This window comes from Zalophus californianus, chromosome 10, assembly GCF_009762305.2.
Source record: "Zalophus californianus isolate mZalCal1 chromosome 10, mZalCal1.pri.v2, whole genome shotgun sequence".
Taxonomy (NCBI): domain Eukaryota; kingdom Metazoa; phylum Chordata; class Mammalia; order Carnivora; family Otariidae; genus Zalophus; species Zalophus californianus.
Window position 1 is genome coordinate 56745610 of NC_045604.1, and position 18290 is coordinate 56763899.

The 18290-nt window shown below is 38.2% G+C and overlaps 1 protein-coding gene across 3 annotated transcripts in view; it reads left to right on the top strand.

The window, feature by feature from the left end:
• KIFAP3 (kinesin associated protein 3) overlaps window positions 1-6738 on the top strand; it is a 205754-nt gene extending 199016 nt beyond the window's left edge. For all 3 annotated transcript variants that reach the window (XM_027612528.1, XM_027612529.1, XM_027612530.1), the window contains exon 20: window positions 6290-6738. In XM_027612528.1, coding sequence (XP_027468329.1) covers window positions 6290-6398 — 109 coding nt within the window. In that variant the 3' untranslated portion in view covers window positions 6399-6738. The remainder of the gene's footprint in view (window positions 1-6289) is intronic.
• Window positions 6739-18290: the final 11552 nt, after the last annotated feature.

An 18290-nucleotide genomic window follows, 5' to 3' on the forward strand; every position in this document is an offset into this window, starting at 1 on the left:
AAAGAGAAAAGATACCATTTTTGTCAGGAAAGGTAGCATATTTGATTGTTATCTCTGCCATTGCTTCTACAGGCTCTCATTACTTCACGTATGGACAACCATAATATTCTCTTAAATGTTCCCCATGCTTTTGTCTCTTAACACCCATAGTTACCATAGTTATCTTGGTAAAACACAGAAGTAAGTTTTCCCCATTTTTAAAAAGCAGAGACAACTCTCCAAAAGTGTATAGTTAGCATGGCATATGAGGAGCTTTCAAAATCTAGTCTTACCTTCCATTTCTAGCCTTATCTCCTGCCACTTGCTTTCATTGTAAACCTACGACTTTAAGCATAACAAACCAGTTGCTGTTCTTCAGCGCCTTCTCTCTCTTGCTCAGGCTGCCACATTAGGAGTTCTTTCTCTTCACCTGTGAAGTCCCACTTGTCCTTTTACACTCATCCATTCATACAGTAAAATACTTTTTGAATGCCGGCTCCATGTCAGATTCAAAGTTAGCTGCTAGTGATATAGCAATTAAGAAGACAGTGAGAGTCTTTACCTCTTTATGGTACTTACACTTTCATGGAAAATAAAGTAAAAAGATATATAAATAAAAATAGATATAGTCAGGAAGTGACAGATGCATTAAAATAAAAGTATTTTCGGGGCACCTGTATGGTGCAGTTGATTAAGCATCGACTCTTGGTTTCAGCTGGGGTCATGATCCTCAGGGTCGTGAGATTGAGCCCCGCATTGGGCTCTGCACTCAGTGCAGAGTCTCCTTGGGACTCTCTCCCTCTCCCTCTGCCCTTCCTGCTGCTTGCTCGCTCACTCTCTCTCAAATAAATAAATAAATCTTTAAAAAAAAGTATTTTCTTTAAAGACTTTCTAGCACCCTAGATTCGTTTGTAACAATTTATACATACCTCTAATATACTCTCACCTTATATTAAATATCTGTTCCTCTTCTATTCTTCTGTAGTAATTTATAAATGTACTAGGGTAATACAACATATTATGGGAATTTTGTTCCATGTTTAGTTGCCTCCAATCCATGGTCAAGGACCATGACTTATTGCCTTCCCAGTACCACATTTTTTTTAACATTGACTGCCAACACTATACTTAACACATTGTAGGAACTCATGTACTATTTGGATGGATGGATGGATGGATGGATGGATGGATGGATGGATGGATGGATACAAAGGATCCATTACGTTGTGCTACTACAGTTTTATATTACTAAATTTCTCATGACAAATTATAGTTAAGCTGAAATTACTCTGATGATCAATTTATAATCTTAGGAAAATAAAAATACTGATTTTGATTCTATGATCAAGATTGGAACAATTGATAAAAAGAATGAACTGTTCTAGAAAGCTATTATAGGATCATTTCATGCAGCTCTATAATATCCTGGAAAGATAGGTAGTTAATAAGAATCACTACCCTCTATCAATACAAATATATTTATAAATATAAATATTGTCATAAAGTTTTTTATTTTAGGGAGAATAGAATTCCTAAAGAAAGACCCAAACCAAAAAGATGAAATTCAACGTGAAAATGTGTATACACAGACACATAACTACACACACACACATACACATTCAATGTGAGCCATTTTGTGGTAAGGACTCCTTTAAAAATTTAAGATCTATGCATTTTTAGCCTACATTATTAGAGAGTTAGAAACAGGATCTCATTCTATGCTGGTTTCAGACCACATAATAAGTGCAGTATCACATTATTTTCACTTCTTCATTTTAAGATAAACATTGAAAAATATCAAAGTTAGAGAGCAAATGAGATGGTAAACTTTCTAGAGACCATGTCATGAGGATTGATTAAATGAGTGTTGTGAAATAGCCATATTAAAGAAGAATTAGATTTCTTCTGTGGTTCCAGAGGGTAATTCTAGATTTTAGATCAAGATAAAGAACTTTCTAATAGTTTGATGGGCCCGTAAATGGAATGAACTGCCTTGTGAGCATTCCCATTTATAGAGATGTTCTGCAAAGAATTCAGTAGACCCGGTCAGGGATGTTGTGAATGGAAGCATAGTCTAGATTATTTCTAAAAATGTTTCCAAGTCAAAGATTCTGTGAACCTATGATAAGAGAACTTGGTTTGAATTTACTTTTTATTTTTTGTAACATCCTCTAATATATTCATTATTTGCTCTGCATTCATTTTGCTGACTTGGGAATTTCAAAGAAGATAAAGACTTGTGTTGCTTTTACCTAATTTTAATAAAATAATGATAATACTTTTCACTTATGCAGCACTTTTCATCCAAGGATTTCAAAGTGCTTTACAAATATGCACTAATTAAGCCTCACAAACAGCTAGAGGTAGGTGATTTTCTTCCCTCTCTACAGGAATGTCAACTCTGGCACAGAAGTCCAATAAGAGCCTCAGAGTGCCTAGGATTCTTTACTGGCTGCCATTCCCCTTGTAATGTGCTGCATGTGAAGTATCACTTGTCATGCTTGGATTTCTTTTTCTCCCCTCTCTGAATTATTGCAAGTTTAGAAATACAATGAATGCTGTTAAAAATTTGTTTGAAGCCTTGTCACTATTACAGAAAATTCTGTCTCCTGCTTGCTGAATGCTAATTAGATTTCCAAATGTTTGTTTAAAGATAAAATCTAGATGTGATTTTATATTTGTTGTTGAATTTTAAATATATTTTTTTTACTCATGAAGAATTTGTCATTTTCCTTTCTAGGTACCCCCAAATCACTGTTCTTGGGACATAAAACTTAGTAGCAGAAGGATTTGGGGGCCTTACCTTTCCTGGTTTTCTTTTCACAACAAACAGGAACCATTTTCTTTGAACTAGAGATATATATTTTTAAGAAGAGATTGCATTTTGTTATGTTTGCTAATTTAAAGGTAAAAAAATGATATCTAGACATTGAGGATGATGGTTAAATGAGACTACATAGTCCTATTTTAAAAGTGGTCTAGTAGTGGTATATTCTGATCTAGAGGGACACACCCTTTCTGTGTAGGTTTGGAGTACCAGGAAGAAAATATGTACATACAGAAACACACATGCAGTGTTAGATTAAATTCCAGTATAAATAGCCAAATATACAAACGCTCATCTGAGAACAGTCACACAGGATAAAAGCAGGAGTAGCGGGTCACAGCTCAGTTTCCCTGGGTCCTTGGGGTTCCTAGTGAGGGCATGCTAGTGCCTTTGTACCGTGTGCTCTAAGTCCTTAGTGGATCAAGAAAGCAGAATTTTCGCTGCCACACTTCACTTTTATAGTCACGATTTCTACCCTTACATAAAGAATCTATCTGCTCCTGCTTACAGGAAAACTTATTATTTGGCTCTCCTCATTTTGAACCAGATTCAACATTAACAAGGCTACATCTTTATTCCAAGGAAGAAAGTACAACAAATGTCCACATATCCCAAAAGAATATCTATCTGCAGGTTTCAGCATCTTGAAAAGTCCAGTTTCACCTCTATATTAGAACCAAATGAGAGTTTAAAGAATCAAGCTATTCTGTTTCAGAGTGAATTTTATTTAAAAGATACTAATTGTGTAGATATAGCTGATCTTTCATAATACAAAAGGACCGAGGGCTTACATCAAAGCACCATCCAAACTGGTCATAATGTTTCAGACCTTCTTTTCTTTAAACAGCAAGTTCATCTGTGATACATGATGGATAATTACAGAAAAACTCATCTTAAGAGTTTCTATTTCTTCTCCTTAAATTTTTTTCCCAAATGATATCTATGGAAGTTCAAAAAAATTTGGCCTGAACACACAGATGTCTCTGGGTGAACTGTTGACTGCATAAATAAAACTTTATTACAGTAAACTTGCAGGCTCAGAAACTCAAACTCGTCAGTGTTCAAGATTTGATCTTACTTTAATTGACTTGGGGGTGCCAATTCTTACCAACAATGTGACTAACAAATTTTTTAAAAAACAGCTGAATATCCATTTGTCAATTTACACCAGGCAGATTGGTTAATGTCTAAGTTTACCCTTTTCCCTGTTGTCAAGCCACCTAGGAATACAATAATTGGAAGTTTGCCTATCAGTCATAGAAATAAAATACAGTTTTGCAGTTTGAATGTACAATTACCTCTCAGAACCTTTTTTAAGACCCATTCCTCAATGAGGACAAGCCTGCCAAAAAGGTCAGATATTCCTTATAGTGTTACAGGTCATCCCAAGGAATTGTTTGGGTTGGTTACCAACAATTGCCTCTAAGGAGTATCTTGTTCTGTGCCAACATGGCTGATAGTCTCCCTTCTGAGGAGTCTCTTCTTTTAGATAGAACTACAGTACTATTGCTGTGAGTTCCTCTGTAAGATGTTCTGTTTTTAAGGTGCCTTTGCATGTTTCTTTACTGATCTACTCTGCCTCTTGTTCCCAAATTCCTGGAAGCCTCTAGATTGAGAAAGACAAAATTAACTTGAGGTCAACCTAAGTCTCCTGCTATTCAGCCTGAGAAGAGATGCTAAAAAATATTAGCAGTGTCCAAAGGCAGGCAGTAAGTAGATGAAAATGGAAGGAGTTGAAATTCATAAGCTATACAATCAACCTTTACATAACTGAGAGTTGTTTGGATATATGAGTATTTGTTAGCCTTAGTGCTTCAGGAGAAAAATGTCAACAGCCAACTTTTCCTCTAATTTTAAACTGATAAGGTGTATCTGAGTTCATAGGCTGTGTTACTTTCTGAAACCTCTTTAAAGCTGCCTCTAGAGCAATGTTTCCCTTCATTATAAAATTAAAATTTCTTCCCAGGAAACCAAAGTAGGAAGGACATGCCTATATTTTGCCATTTCAAAATAAAATTCAGACTTAAAAATTTCAACCAACTTTTAGGAATTATAAACACAGTTGATTTAGAAGGAGCCCAAAAAGTTTTTCTTCAGGATCACTAACAAGTGCTAACGTAAAACTTATATCTCAGAAAACCCATTTCCCTGAGCGTGGATTTACATGAATAATTTGCCCTATATGTATTATAGTTACTTACATTAGTATTTAGTCCTATCTTAGTACACACATGGCCATGCATGTGCACACTTACACAAATTATTTAAAACCTTAACATTTTAATAGTTACTTCTATCGTGTTTTAACTCAATCTCATTTTGAGTTGTGACAGGAAGTTAGTGCCTATATAATTTTTAATCATATTGAGATTTTGCTGATAAAGAAAAAGTATCTTTCCATCTAGTATACTCTCAAATCTTAAAACATTTAAATATATTTATTTTTTCAAAGTTTATGTTTCTCCATTATAAATTGTTTCCTTTGACTGGAAGTAAGCTCACTAGCATTCACTGCATGAGCTATGCATGAGCATGTCATAGCTTCCATCTTTGCCCGGCAAGATAAATCTCTTGTCATTTTGCTAAGTGTTGGATAATTGTCTGATCCTTAAAAAGTGCTTTGGAGAACAGATTTTCTTTTAAATTTATTAATAGATGAAAGAATAATTTTTTAGAGTAAAGTTTACCCATGCTTCAAATATCTTTATAACTCTGAAAGTTATCTTTAGGCTTCTGTTATTTCCATAGAATAAACTGAAACAAAATTTACAATTATCTTGTTGTCATTCAAAAGAAACATGTACGATTTATTTGTTTTATTGAGGAGTCAGAGAAGAATTGCAGATCAAATCTGGCTAACTTAAATATTGTAAAAGTCCTTGTCTTATTCTTTCAGTTTAGGCTTATAGTATGATTTGGCCCTAAGTGAGAGTTTACTGCTAAAATTCAAAATGTGTGTCCTTATTAATAATACTATATCTTCATATGAAAACATGATCTTATTATAAATAACAAAACTCATTTTACTACAGTTTTAGTTTTATTATTCCCTAGCAGTGTATTACTGATACTTGCTAGCACATAAAATCTTTTCATATTCTGGCATAAAAGCCATATATGAATGTAATTTATTAAAACTTTTCTGATCTGTCCTCCTCTTTGTCTTGAATAGTACCTGATGATAGAGATTTCCAATATTTTTAACACATTGTTAGAAGTAAATATTTATTATGCACATATTTGTGGCTATATTAATTTAATTAATATTATACATATATAATGTATACGTATATTTGTGTATATTTCATATATATGTGTGTGTATACAAACACACACAAGAAAAAGGCCTAATGATAGCCACATAAATCACTTTTGCTGCTAGGAAGAGAATCCTGGAGGTGTAAAGTTCCCAGCCTCCTCTTGGCCCACATTGTGGATGGGTGATGAACAATTATAACTTATCCTTCCTTTTTCTCTTTTCAGCCTTGGAATGGATGGCTTTGGCCAATCAGTTGGCATTCTTGGACGCCCTGCCACAGCTTATGGATTCCGCCCTGATGAACCCTACTACTATGGCTATGGATCTCGATAAAGTCACACCTTTCCATGTGTACTCTCAACTTAGAAGAAATCTGTGTGGGTTGGGTTAACTTTGAATCTTGGCTAATAATGCATGTTGATATTATTGTGGGTCTGTATTTTTTTTCCATGCTGTTAGCTACAAATTAACTGATCCCTCTGCCCTCTGTTAAGTACAGTTGATGTTTGACACTGTTCACCGCATCTTGATGCTGAATAACATTTCCCGTGTTATTCAAAGAGACGCAAAAGTAAATGCTGAAAAGCAACCAGACTGGAAAACAAACACTACATTATGTACATTAAGTGACTAATTTAATTTCTATTAAAAAGAAGGATAAAGTACAAATGAATTAGCGAAAGTCATGTGTTTCTATTTAATGTGTTTCATTAGGAGTTTCATGCTTATATAGGGTGCATATGAATTTTCTTTTTCCCTGCCCTTTTTCCCCCCCTTGTAAACCCTTGAGTATTTCATGTGATGTGTATTTTAAAATTTATAAAAAGAATATCACCTTTTTTTTTTTCCATGCCATCTGCCTTTTCAGGGTTGCTTCCCAAAGTGAACTAGTTTTCAGTTAACAATGGAACATGTGCCATAGATTATGTTACATATGCGTAGAGTCTCTTCAGCAATTTGAATTCTTGTCTTTCTGATTTTAGGTAGAAAACCTGAGACATCTGTTAGTGCACATGAAACTAGATTCATATTGGGTTTTTATATTTTATTATTCATGAAATCTAAAATATGGAAAAGCTGTCTCACTGAGGAAAACTAAGGAACAGAATATTTTTCTCGCCTGTTTCCCATTTGTTTACTTGTTTTTATAAGATTTGGGTGGTAAGAAGTAGACATTATAATTAATAATGAATTTTGAAAGGAACTCTTTAATGTTACAGTGTTGGAAATATACTTGACAAACAAAGCAAAATAAATAACTGTAATCTAGAGATATTTCCTTGAGCACCTTCTATGAAAGGAGTTATATGAGGCTTTGAAGGGAATACATAGATCAAAAATAAGACTTCTGTCCTTGAATTTTAAAACCTCAGTGATCTACTACACTATTTATTTGGCTTGATTTATATTTTAAGCATAGAATAATAGAGCTGGAAAGGGCCTTTTAAATAACTCAGTCTATCTATGCATTTGAGAGACCAAACACTTAAAAATTTTAAATATCATAAACAGATTTTTTTAATTACCTGCTATGTATCAGGAAGTATATATGCCCCTAGGGAATATGTGAATCTAAGATACGATTTGTGTCTTTGAACTCACAACCTAACTGATCTTTCTGAAAGTATACATTCATTTATTGTAGTTTCCATTTTAACCACAGAATATTAAAGCTGGAAAGGGCCTTTGATGCCAAACCCTGTCATACTCTTTCAGTTGAAAAAGCTGTGGCCAGGAGAGATGAAAAGACTTGCCCAAGCTTATATATTTGGTCAGTACATGACCTGTCTCCATGTTTCCAATCCAGTAATCTCAATACTAAATATCTTGCCTTATTATTTATTATACATACTAAGTATAAACACTTGGAATAAGTGACATTAATAGAAGGATAAAGCAAACATTCTAAAGCATAACTTTCCTCATACTACTGTAAGCTGATTTTAGGAAGAATGTCACCCACAGTTCACAATGTTCCCAGGGCTGTGCTCACTGAGGTTCACGCGCACACTCACTCTCCCTGTATACTTTTTTTCATTATTTTAGGACTTCAAAAATTTTGAAATTGTGAACTTTCCACTCAGGCCTGAACTGGTTTATCTTTATTTATGAAGGAAAATTTTACTAAAGGAATAAGGAAGAATATCTAAAATTCTTACATACTTCAGAGTACAAAAGGTTTTGGCCTTGGGCACTTAAAAAAAAAATATATATATATATGTCAAATATCCTGGCCCCACTAAATTTTGACTGCAAATTAAAGTCACATTTACTTTAACAACTAAATTGCCATGGCTTTAGGCCATGGTGTATAGCTGGAAATTATTTCTCCTCATGAGCCTTTTGCTCTTTCTGAGAGTTCCCTAAGGTGCTTTCTCACTTAGGGCCAGGAATAGCTTCCTCATGTTCTGTTTCCTCCCTTTGTCCCCACCCTACTGCATCTATGTTGGTCATCTTCATTAGATTAGCACTGCCCTACACATGGGAGAGCCACCACTATGTCCAGTCAGGACATGGGGAAGAAGACACTCTCTACCCTTTCCTATCCCCTTCCAAATGTAGGCTAAGTACCTATTACTTATTTCTGCACAGCACAAGAGAACTGAAACTATACATTTTACCGTGACTTTACAGAAGCTCCAGAAATGGTATATGACGTGACGTACATGGCACAAGATAACTTGCCACTATTACTAGTTGTAACTACCATCAGAGCTGGCGTCAGAAGGCTCTCACTTGGCCTTGCATGGGGGGGCTTGCTCCATGCCACCAGGAGTATACGAAGAACCTTTAGGACAAGTCTCAGCCAGATTGTCAGAAGGTCCCACAGAAAAGAATGGTTTTTCTTCAAACCAGCTGAAGGCCTGCTTTTAGAGTCTTTGTTTCTTGTAACAAGATTAGTTTTTACTAGCTGTGTGGTCTTCAGTCATGAAATAGAATACAAGAAATATAAACTGACTTCCTACTTTTTTCAAGTGTTACCTGGAGGTTTTTTTCTAAATCCACCCAACTGTCTTGGTTATTGGCAAGTCTTCCCAAATTCTATCATTGAAGATACATTGAGGTTTTCAGTGAGGTGAGTTGTTAGGTCTTTTGTGTCTTTGTTGCTAGTGTAATGGGAATGTGGAAAATACTGGTATCTCCTCAGATATCAAAAAATCACACATATATGTTCTAGCCAGGTTCTTGAAAGTCTACTAAACTGAAGTGATAATGCATTAGGCTTCAATATTATGTTCTCTGGAATACAGCAGAACCTCCCTACTTGTTTGGGATAAAGACTTGCCTGAAATAGACAGGCATTAAAGAAATAACACTGAAAAAAAATCAGTAATCTGGAAGAAAAAGTCAAGAAGCTCTCTAAGAAGGCAGAGGACAAGAATGTAGATTAAATAATAATATAGAAGATAAAAATCAGAGCACCAACATTTGGCTGGTTGGTTAGGAATGGTGAGCCTGGGTGACTCCGTCGGTTAAGCATTTTGGCTCAGGTCATGATCTCAGGCTTGTGAGATGGAGCCCTGCGAGCACTGGGCTCTGTGTTGGGCATGGAACCTACTTAAGATTCTCTCCCCCTTCCCGCCCCCCACCTCTCCAATAAATAAATAAATAAATAAAAATTTAAAAAAAAGTTACAGGACCAATAGCCAAAATAGAAGAAAACATCTCTGAGCTAAAATGGATTTTTCCCTACAATATACTAATCATTTTTAAAGATGATTGTGACATCTATCTTGACGTAATCTAGAAAAATTCTTGAGAAAAATGAATGAAAAATTCCATAAGAATCCTGAAAGGAGATAAAATGCCTTCCAAGAAACAGAGTGTCCTCAGACTTTTAACAGTAAATGGCCCTAACTAACGAACATTCCCTGGCCCCAGAGTAAGGGCAACTTTACAGGTTGCATGTGTGCCTGGCAGGATATCAGATTTGTGATGAACCAGTAACTTCTGCATATCTCCCACTGCTCCCCGTTTGGAATGAGAGTGTCCTTCGTGATTACCCTGTCCCAACCATGGGGTGTTGGGTGGGAGAGGACAAGGGAAAGTGGCAGATAACTTCTTGCACTTCACAAGTCTCTGGATCAAGAGGAACCATACTAGAGGAGAACATGAAAACCATACCCCAAAAGCCTCATCCCCACCTGAATATGATTTTATGGTGATATCTTGCACTTCAAGCCAGAGCCTAATGACATAATGATATGAGACTTTTGGGGTAGGAAGTGAGCGTATTTTGCATGTGAACAGAATGTTAATAATTGTGGCCAAAAGGCAGTATGTATTGATTGAAAAAGATGGTCATGATACTCTTCAGCTCTTCCCATCATCAGATAGACTCTGTTTAATTATGTCTTAAATTTGGGTTCACATAATACATTGCTTTGACCAACACAATGTGGCAGAAATGATGTACGAGTGTAGGGCCCACACCTCAAGAAGACTTGCCACTTCTACCTTTGCCCTTGTGGTTTGCTCCCTGAGACTGACATGCTGTAGAGAACTTGGAAGAGAAGCCCAGCCATTTCAGCTGTCTTATTGGGGCACACCTCCTCCCTGAGCTGACATGTCACCAAAATGCAGTCTTGTCAATGAGTTCAAGGAAGACCAGAAGAAGGACCACCCGGTCAATCACAGAAAGTTGACTTCTTGTGAAAAATTTAGTGCTATTGTTTTAAGTTTCTGAGTTTTGGGCTGATGTGGCAGGTTGTATTTTCAAAAGATGGCCACCCCCACATATTCCACCTCACATGCTCATCTTAGAAAGTAATATTGATACTCCTCCAGTTAGCAATGGAATCTATGTCCCTTCCTCTTGAACCTGGGTGGACTTTTTTTTTTTATAACTGTTTCAACCAATAGAGTTAAGCAGAAGTCATAAAGACTTAAGGCTAAGTCAAAGAAAGCCCTTTCAATTCTGCCTTGTTCTCTTGGGATGCTCATTCTTAAAATCAGCTGCCATGATGTGAGAGAGGGCCAAGCAACATGGAGAGGCCATGTGTAGGGGCTGCAGTAGGTGGCCAGAGCTGAGGACCCAGTAGACAACCAACCAGTCAACTGCTAGAGGTGAATAAACCTCCCGAAGATTCCAGCCCCCAGCCCTGGAGCCACCCCAGCTGAGGCCATAGGAGCCAAGATGAACTGCCCTGCCACGCCCTGCCCAACCCCTGAAAATTCATGAGCAAAATATGTCATGTTTTTTAAGCTACTAAGTTTGTGATGGTCTGTGATGTGGCAATTGATAACTAATATAAATTCTGCCAGAGAAGAATATATCCAAAGGCCTATAGGAATCCTCCAAATCATAAGTACTATGTATGCCTTCCTCAAACCTCCTTACTTTCTCCTCACATCTATCACCACCATAAATATCTTCTGTAGACACAGAGATGATGAGTTCATGAGAGTTATTACCTAAATGAAGAATAATGGAAAACAATGTATCACTCTGAAGTGTGAATAATTTAAATTCATCTCCATGCAAAATTATGTTACTACAAATCATGATTTCTCAAGGCATTTAGAAATATTTTGATTACCAGAGGTCTAATATACAAGAATTTGCAGTGTCAAAAAAAAAAATACTTTTACTTGATCCTTATGACCACTCAATATAGAAACCCCTGAGTTAATTAACCATGAAAAGAAATGTTTAATGTGAACATCACCTCCTCCACTCCTTTCCTCTTCCAAGACTTCTAATCTTGCTAAGTCAGTAGTTTAGGGAACTAAGTAAGTGATTCTGGAATCTGGAGGATGGTAACTGCTACTTAAAAGCAGAATAAATATCTCTTATGAGTCAGCTTTTTTTCTCCCTTGCCTACAATTTACCAGTATTTCAAGTCTGCGTAATGAGCACTGGGCTAGTGCATCACTGTGAAGTCGAACCCCACAGAGTGGGGGTTTTCTCATTGAAATTAGTTGAGTCTAGCTACTTGTTTTGTTTCTGAGTATTTCTAATGCTGTCTTCCTGACTATTCCCAATTGATTTTCCATTTTTCTGACACTTGATTTTTAATAATGTCACCAGCTAGACTCCAAGACCTGACCTTTACTGCCCACCTGCTTGTACTCACCAACCTTTGTCCCGCATTTTTCCTTAAGCTCTTCTTTCCAGCTGACCTCCTAACTCAGGCAAATGGAAACTGAAACTGCCCCTCCAGGGATAGTGACTGCCCTGACAAGGCCTCCAGCTGGTCCAGACCACCCAGACCAGTTTGAGTATAACCTCTGACGCCCACTGCACAGATGGGCCATGGAGTGACTTCTCGAATGACCGACAACTACCTTTACCCTCAATATAATACTAAAATCTCCACCCAAGGAAGAGCGCAAGCCTCATTCACATAGCATAAAATGTGTATATAGGCATGTCTCCTTAAGGCACACGTGCAACTTTATGCCCACCTCTCCATCCCATGACAAGGTTTCCCTATCTGAATATTCATCCTAACCCTAAATACAAGGAGCCCATCCACCCTTGCTCTGGGAGTCACAGCTTTGGAAGCCATTCCCATGATCTCTCTATTTGCTGCACATTAATTTACTTTGTGCAACAACTTCACCTAATGTGATTTCTATCTGCAACTCACCAAGGTGGGAACTCCTGTTACTTCGGTTACAGTAACAGAATATCACACAAGGCACCTGCTATTGATGTAGAGTTCTCCTTTGTTACAACTGTTGCACAGTGACTTGATGAAAATGATATCCATGCGCCCTCATGTACACAGTGTGCCTGCTCAAACACGTTACATGGGATTTTTTTATTGAGAAATAATTCACATGCTGTAAAAGTCCCCATTCAAAAATGTACAATTCAGTGTTTTTTAGTATATTCACAAGGTTGTGCAACCACCACAACTACCTAATTCCAGAACATTTTCACCACCCCAAAAAGAAACTCCATACCAATTGGCAATTCCCATTTCCCCTCTACCCTCAGGCCCTGGCAACCATTCATCTGCTTTCTGTCTCTGTGGATCTCCCTGGCCTGGACATTTCATCAAAATGGAATCATACAATATGTGGCCTTTTGTGTCTGACTTCTTTCACATAGCATAATGTTCTATGGTTCCTCCAGGCTGTAGCATGTGTCAGTATTTTGTATATGTCTTAATAATGTCCCATTGTATGGATATGCCACATCTTGTCTATCCATTCATCACTCTAGCCACTGGGGAGCAGAAGAGTTCCAATGCATCGAGCCCTGCTCCGAAACCTGACCAAGTCTTATTCCCCAGCCCTGTCTTTGTTGTGAGAGTTCATCTGATGGCATCTTCCTCTGTTTTAGTTGTTCTCTCCCCAAACTCTCTTAGTGTGATCACATTTTCATATAATACGTAAGTGCCCTTCCTTTGTTCTGATTTCCTGTTATTAAAATGTCCTGTTTACATACTTTGTGTAGGGTTACTCTGATTTCAGTACCTCTCTATCTGATTCCATTAGGTCTCTCTTGCTTTCCTGTTTCTCAGAGAAAGTAAGGAAGGCAAATAAGCCTTTCCTCTTCTGCTCCTGCCTCTTACCAAACAAGCAGGAAGCAGCAGGGGTGTCCTCCCGGTGCCTTGTGACACAGGCATCTTTCCTGTCTACTTGATACACATTGGTGTGGCCTTTACCCCTGACAATGTCCCTAGACTCTATTTACCCCATACAGTGCAAAAAAGAAATAAATGAAGGAATCAAGAGGATCGGTGAAGAAAATAGATGTTGTGAGAAAAAGGGAAAATAATTTTTAAGACCTTTGGTGCCAAAAGTGAGGGCAAAAGCTTGTAGGAGGAGCTCTGAAATCTCTGGGCTCTGTTTGTGCACTTGTTTTTAAAAATGTCTGCTGACCACGGGACAGTCTCTTTATGGAATCCCTTTGCCCCAGGAACACTGAGTTGCTCCAAGTAGCTGCTGCTTCCTCGATTTAGAACACAAACTGCGGTGAGTGTTTGCAGGGAGCAGGGGGAGTAACTCAGGTAACCTGTGGGTCACTCTGGAAGACACGTGGGAGTGGCAAGGAACAGGGACTTTTATTTTTAGGGAAACAGGTCGAATAATGTTTAACTTATCCTGAGCTAGAAGTGCAGCTTTGAAAGATACCTGAGAAAATAACAGAATCACATGTCACTATTTCCTGGCTTGAGTGTGTGACATTAACTCAAATGCCATCTAACCTTATCAGGAAATGTGCACATGCTGGATCCTTTAGTCATTCCTATCAAATGCTCTGCAGCTGCTATTACATGCCCCACCTCCAACATTGTTACCACATAAGGAAGAATCATGAGCACTATTTTATACATGTAAGACTGCAAGAGCTTCCAATCCAAGTTTACATTTCAGCTCCTAATTTCTCTATTAAATTAACTTCAGAATTACAGAAGTAACATATGCTCATGGTAACACATAAAACTATATGCAGATACATAATGCAAAAGAAGTAATCCTCTGTCCCTACCCCACACAGGGACTGTGTGCATATCTTTCCATACCTCTATTCATTCTGTCAAAAAACAAAATTCAATCAAGTAAATTTGGAGACCTAACTGGCTTTGTTAAAGGATTCAAGAATGGAGTAGCATCCCATCTAGCAAGTAGAGAGGAGCTCTGAGCAGTTGTATAAAGTGGTTTTTATAGGAAGGAGGGTGGGGCAAGAAAGTTATTACTAAAAAAAAAAAAAAAGATAGTTTCAGGCAAGGGCACTTTCCTTTAGGGAGAATGGTGGGGAAGGGGGGGGCCTTTTTTTAAAGATTTTATTTATTAATTTGACAGAGACATAGCAAAAGTAGGCAGAGTGGCAGACAGAGGGAGAGGGAGAAGCAGGCTCTACACTGAGCAGGGAGCCCAATGCAGGCCTCAATCCCAGGGCAGATGCTTAACTGACTGAGCCCCACAGGTGCCCAGGGTGGGCGGGGGGCGCTCATCACGCAGATGATCTCAGCTTCCTCTGAAGGATGGAGGGTCCATGTGGCAGACTCATTGACACCCATCAGAGAATTTCCGACTAACTCCTTAAGGCTACTTTACTGGGGAAGGTTGAAACTGCAGCTAGATTAGGTAAAGGCCTGGTTTGGGGACTCAACCAAAGTGACACCATTTCGGGCCTGTGGTTTTCTTTTGCAACAATTAATTTATCAATACTGTTGAGCTCCTGTGCTAGGCATTTTTCTAGGCACCTAGGATCAAACAATGAACAAAGCAGAGATTCTTTTCCTTGTGGAACCTATAGTAGAGGAGAAAGAAGCCAGTCAAACATAATTTTTTAAAAAGGAAGAATGAAGTCTCTCAGGCAAATAGCAGAGTCACAAGTTGATCACCTTTTCCGTGATGCTCTCTTTGGAGGTCCATCCTTCTAAAATAACTCCCTTTCCTCTCCTGTCTTCTCCCTACCTTTGTGCTCACTAAAACATTAGGGCAGCAGTATGCTACCATGGTTAAGAATACAAAATCTATAGGCAAACTACTTTATGACATTACTAGCTGTGTGACTTGGTTAGACTTAACCGTTAGTGGTGGGTTCCTTCCTGGCCTCCATGCTGACCTTGGTTCTTGAGTTCAGCCAAGAAAGAATTCAGAGCCAAACTCTCAAGTAAGCAAGAGTTTATTATAAAATCCAAAAGTGCAAGTACACTCTCAAGATGGCAACCATACTGAGGGTCTGGGTGTCTTTTCTTTTTATCCTGGCATGGCTTATGGGTCATAGCTAGGGTGGTCTCCAACCAAAGGTGCTTCCAATCATCTAAGGGACTCCTCCTAGCTGTTGAGAGCATGAGTTTTGGCCCTATCTGGCCTTTGTCAGAACTGTCATGGCAGCCATCCTCCCTAGGAGGGGTCAAAACTGCAATGTAAAGGTATTATCATGAAGCTATAGGTTACCATAGGGCTGCTGGTTATAGGGAAGAATGTGTGCATATCCTCCAGGGGTCTTTTCCAGCTCTTTGTGCCCTAGTGGTGGTTGGCAGTTTCTTGGATTTTTGTCTTTTTAATGGTTGGCAAGTCTTGGGGCACCTGGGTGACTCAGTCCATTAAACATCTGCCTTCAGCTCAGGTCAGGATCCCAGAGTCCTGGGATCAAGCCCCGCATTGGGCTCCCTGCTCAGCAGGAGTCTGCTTCTCCCTCTGTCTCCCCCACCCCCCGCTTGTGCTCCTGCTCTCTCTCTCTCTCAAATACATAAATAAATAAAATCTTTTAGAAAAATGGTTGGAATGTCCTATTCCCTGATCATATCTAGCTAACTGCCTACTCTATCATAACCTCTCTGTACATCAGTTTCCTCATGTGTGACATGCTGTTGATGCCTGGCTTAAATGAATTAAACTCCAAGATATGCCTCTTTGGCATATTTGATTATTCTAAACTGATTATTTTTAAGAAACTGCAGACCCAGGAGAAGTTCTGAAAACTGAGTAGAAGTTACCCTTTTGTAAGAGATATTTACATGTAGAAGGGAAATTTCCATTCACAAAAGAGGGATGACCCTACATCTCTAGAAACTGTTATCAGTGGAAAAGGAATGGATATAAACCTTATCCTTGTTTACTGGGCTTTTCTTGGTAACCTTCCAAAAATGCCCCCCACCTCCACTCCTTCTGTCTTTAGCTGGAGATAGCATTTAAGGTAGTGGTTTTGGTCATTTGGTGAGTTACTTAGTTTTCCTGAGTCTTTCCCATGTGTACAGGAGGTATACATGTTATTAAACTTTTGTTTGATTTTCTCATGACAACTTAATTCTTAGTACAGCTAGAAGAATCTTGAAGGGCAGAGTAGAATTGCTCCTCCTCAACACCTTGTTTTCCTTTTTTTTTTTTTAAGATTTTATTTATTTATTTGACAGAGACATGGCGAGAAAGGGAACACAAGCAGGGGGAGTGGGAGAGGGAGAAGCAGGCTTCCTGTGGAGCAGGGAGCCCGATGCAGGGCTCCATCCCAGGACCCTGGGATCATGACCTGAGCCAAAGGCAGACGCTTAACAACTGAGCCACCCAGGCACCCCCACCTTGTTTTACTTTTTAATAGAACTTACCATTGTACAAACTGACTTTTGTTCATTTATATGCTTAGTGTCTATTTCTCCCCTTACCCATCAGCCCCCTAAAATTTGAGGCCTGTGAGAACAGGGAATTAATCTTGCTTTGTTTGCTGATGTTTCCAGTCTGCAGAACAGAGGTCAGCACACCAGAAACATTTATAAAGTATTTGCTGTATTGAGTAAGTAAACAAGGAGCAAATGTCAGGAAAGCCTTAAGAGGAATCAGGAAAGTGTAGTCATTTAACTCATGTCCAGCTTCAGAAAACAGTGGCTTGAAACTTGTAGGTTGTTGGTGGTGGGGCAGGGTACTTTGCAAAACCAAGATAACATTTCTAGCATTAAGCTACTCACACATCCTCTATCACTTAAAAAGAAAAAAAAGTTTTATTTGGGGCCCTTGAGTCCACTTTTTTGCAATGATTGTGACTTCTTCCTTCTTTTCTTAATGGTCAGCACAGTACCTGACACAGGAAAGGTATATGTTAAATATTTGTGGAATATTTAATAATAATTTAATAATTTAATATGTTTATAAGTCTATAACATGAGGTTTATGTTCTGCAACATTTGTATAGTGTTTAGAGTTTACAAAGCAGGCCAATATTCTGTACAACATGGATATCATGAGGTCTGTTGCCAACTTTAAATTATTTCAGCATTGACGGTGTAATGTTCTGTGTGGGTTAATTGGTTGAAGCTATGCCCTAGAAGCAGCTAGCATTCTGGTAATCAGGAATCCACACTCCAGAGGTAGCTAGCTTGAATCATACTAGAAAGGCTACATTCTAGAGATGGAACTACAAATACTTTAGCCATTTGGATTTCTGATGACACCAGATGTTTTGTTAATTATCATAATGAGTGTCAGAAACGGGTATTTATTGGCAAAAATAACAACTTATTAATTATCATGATGAATACTAGAAATGGACTTTCAAAAAAGAATTAAAGATAGATGAATTGTTTAAAATATTTTAGAAAATACTCTCCACATCTGAATAAATGGGGTCTGAAAATTCAAGGTGTCCTCAGCCTTTGGAGATGCCATTTGAGGCTGCATCCCTAATGGTCCTGGCTCTACCTCTGGTCTGGAAGACTTCTGGTTGCCAGATACTGACTACACTGATAACAGAATCCGGCCTCTGGAGCACTGCTCTTCTGGTTCTCAACTTTCTAGTGCAAGGTGGTGGTCACTCTGCCCAGAACT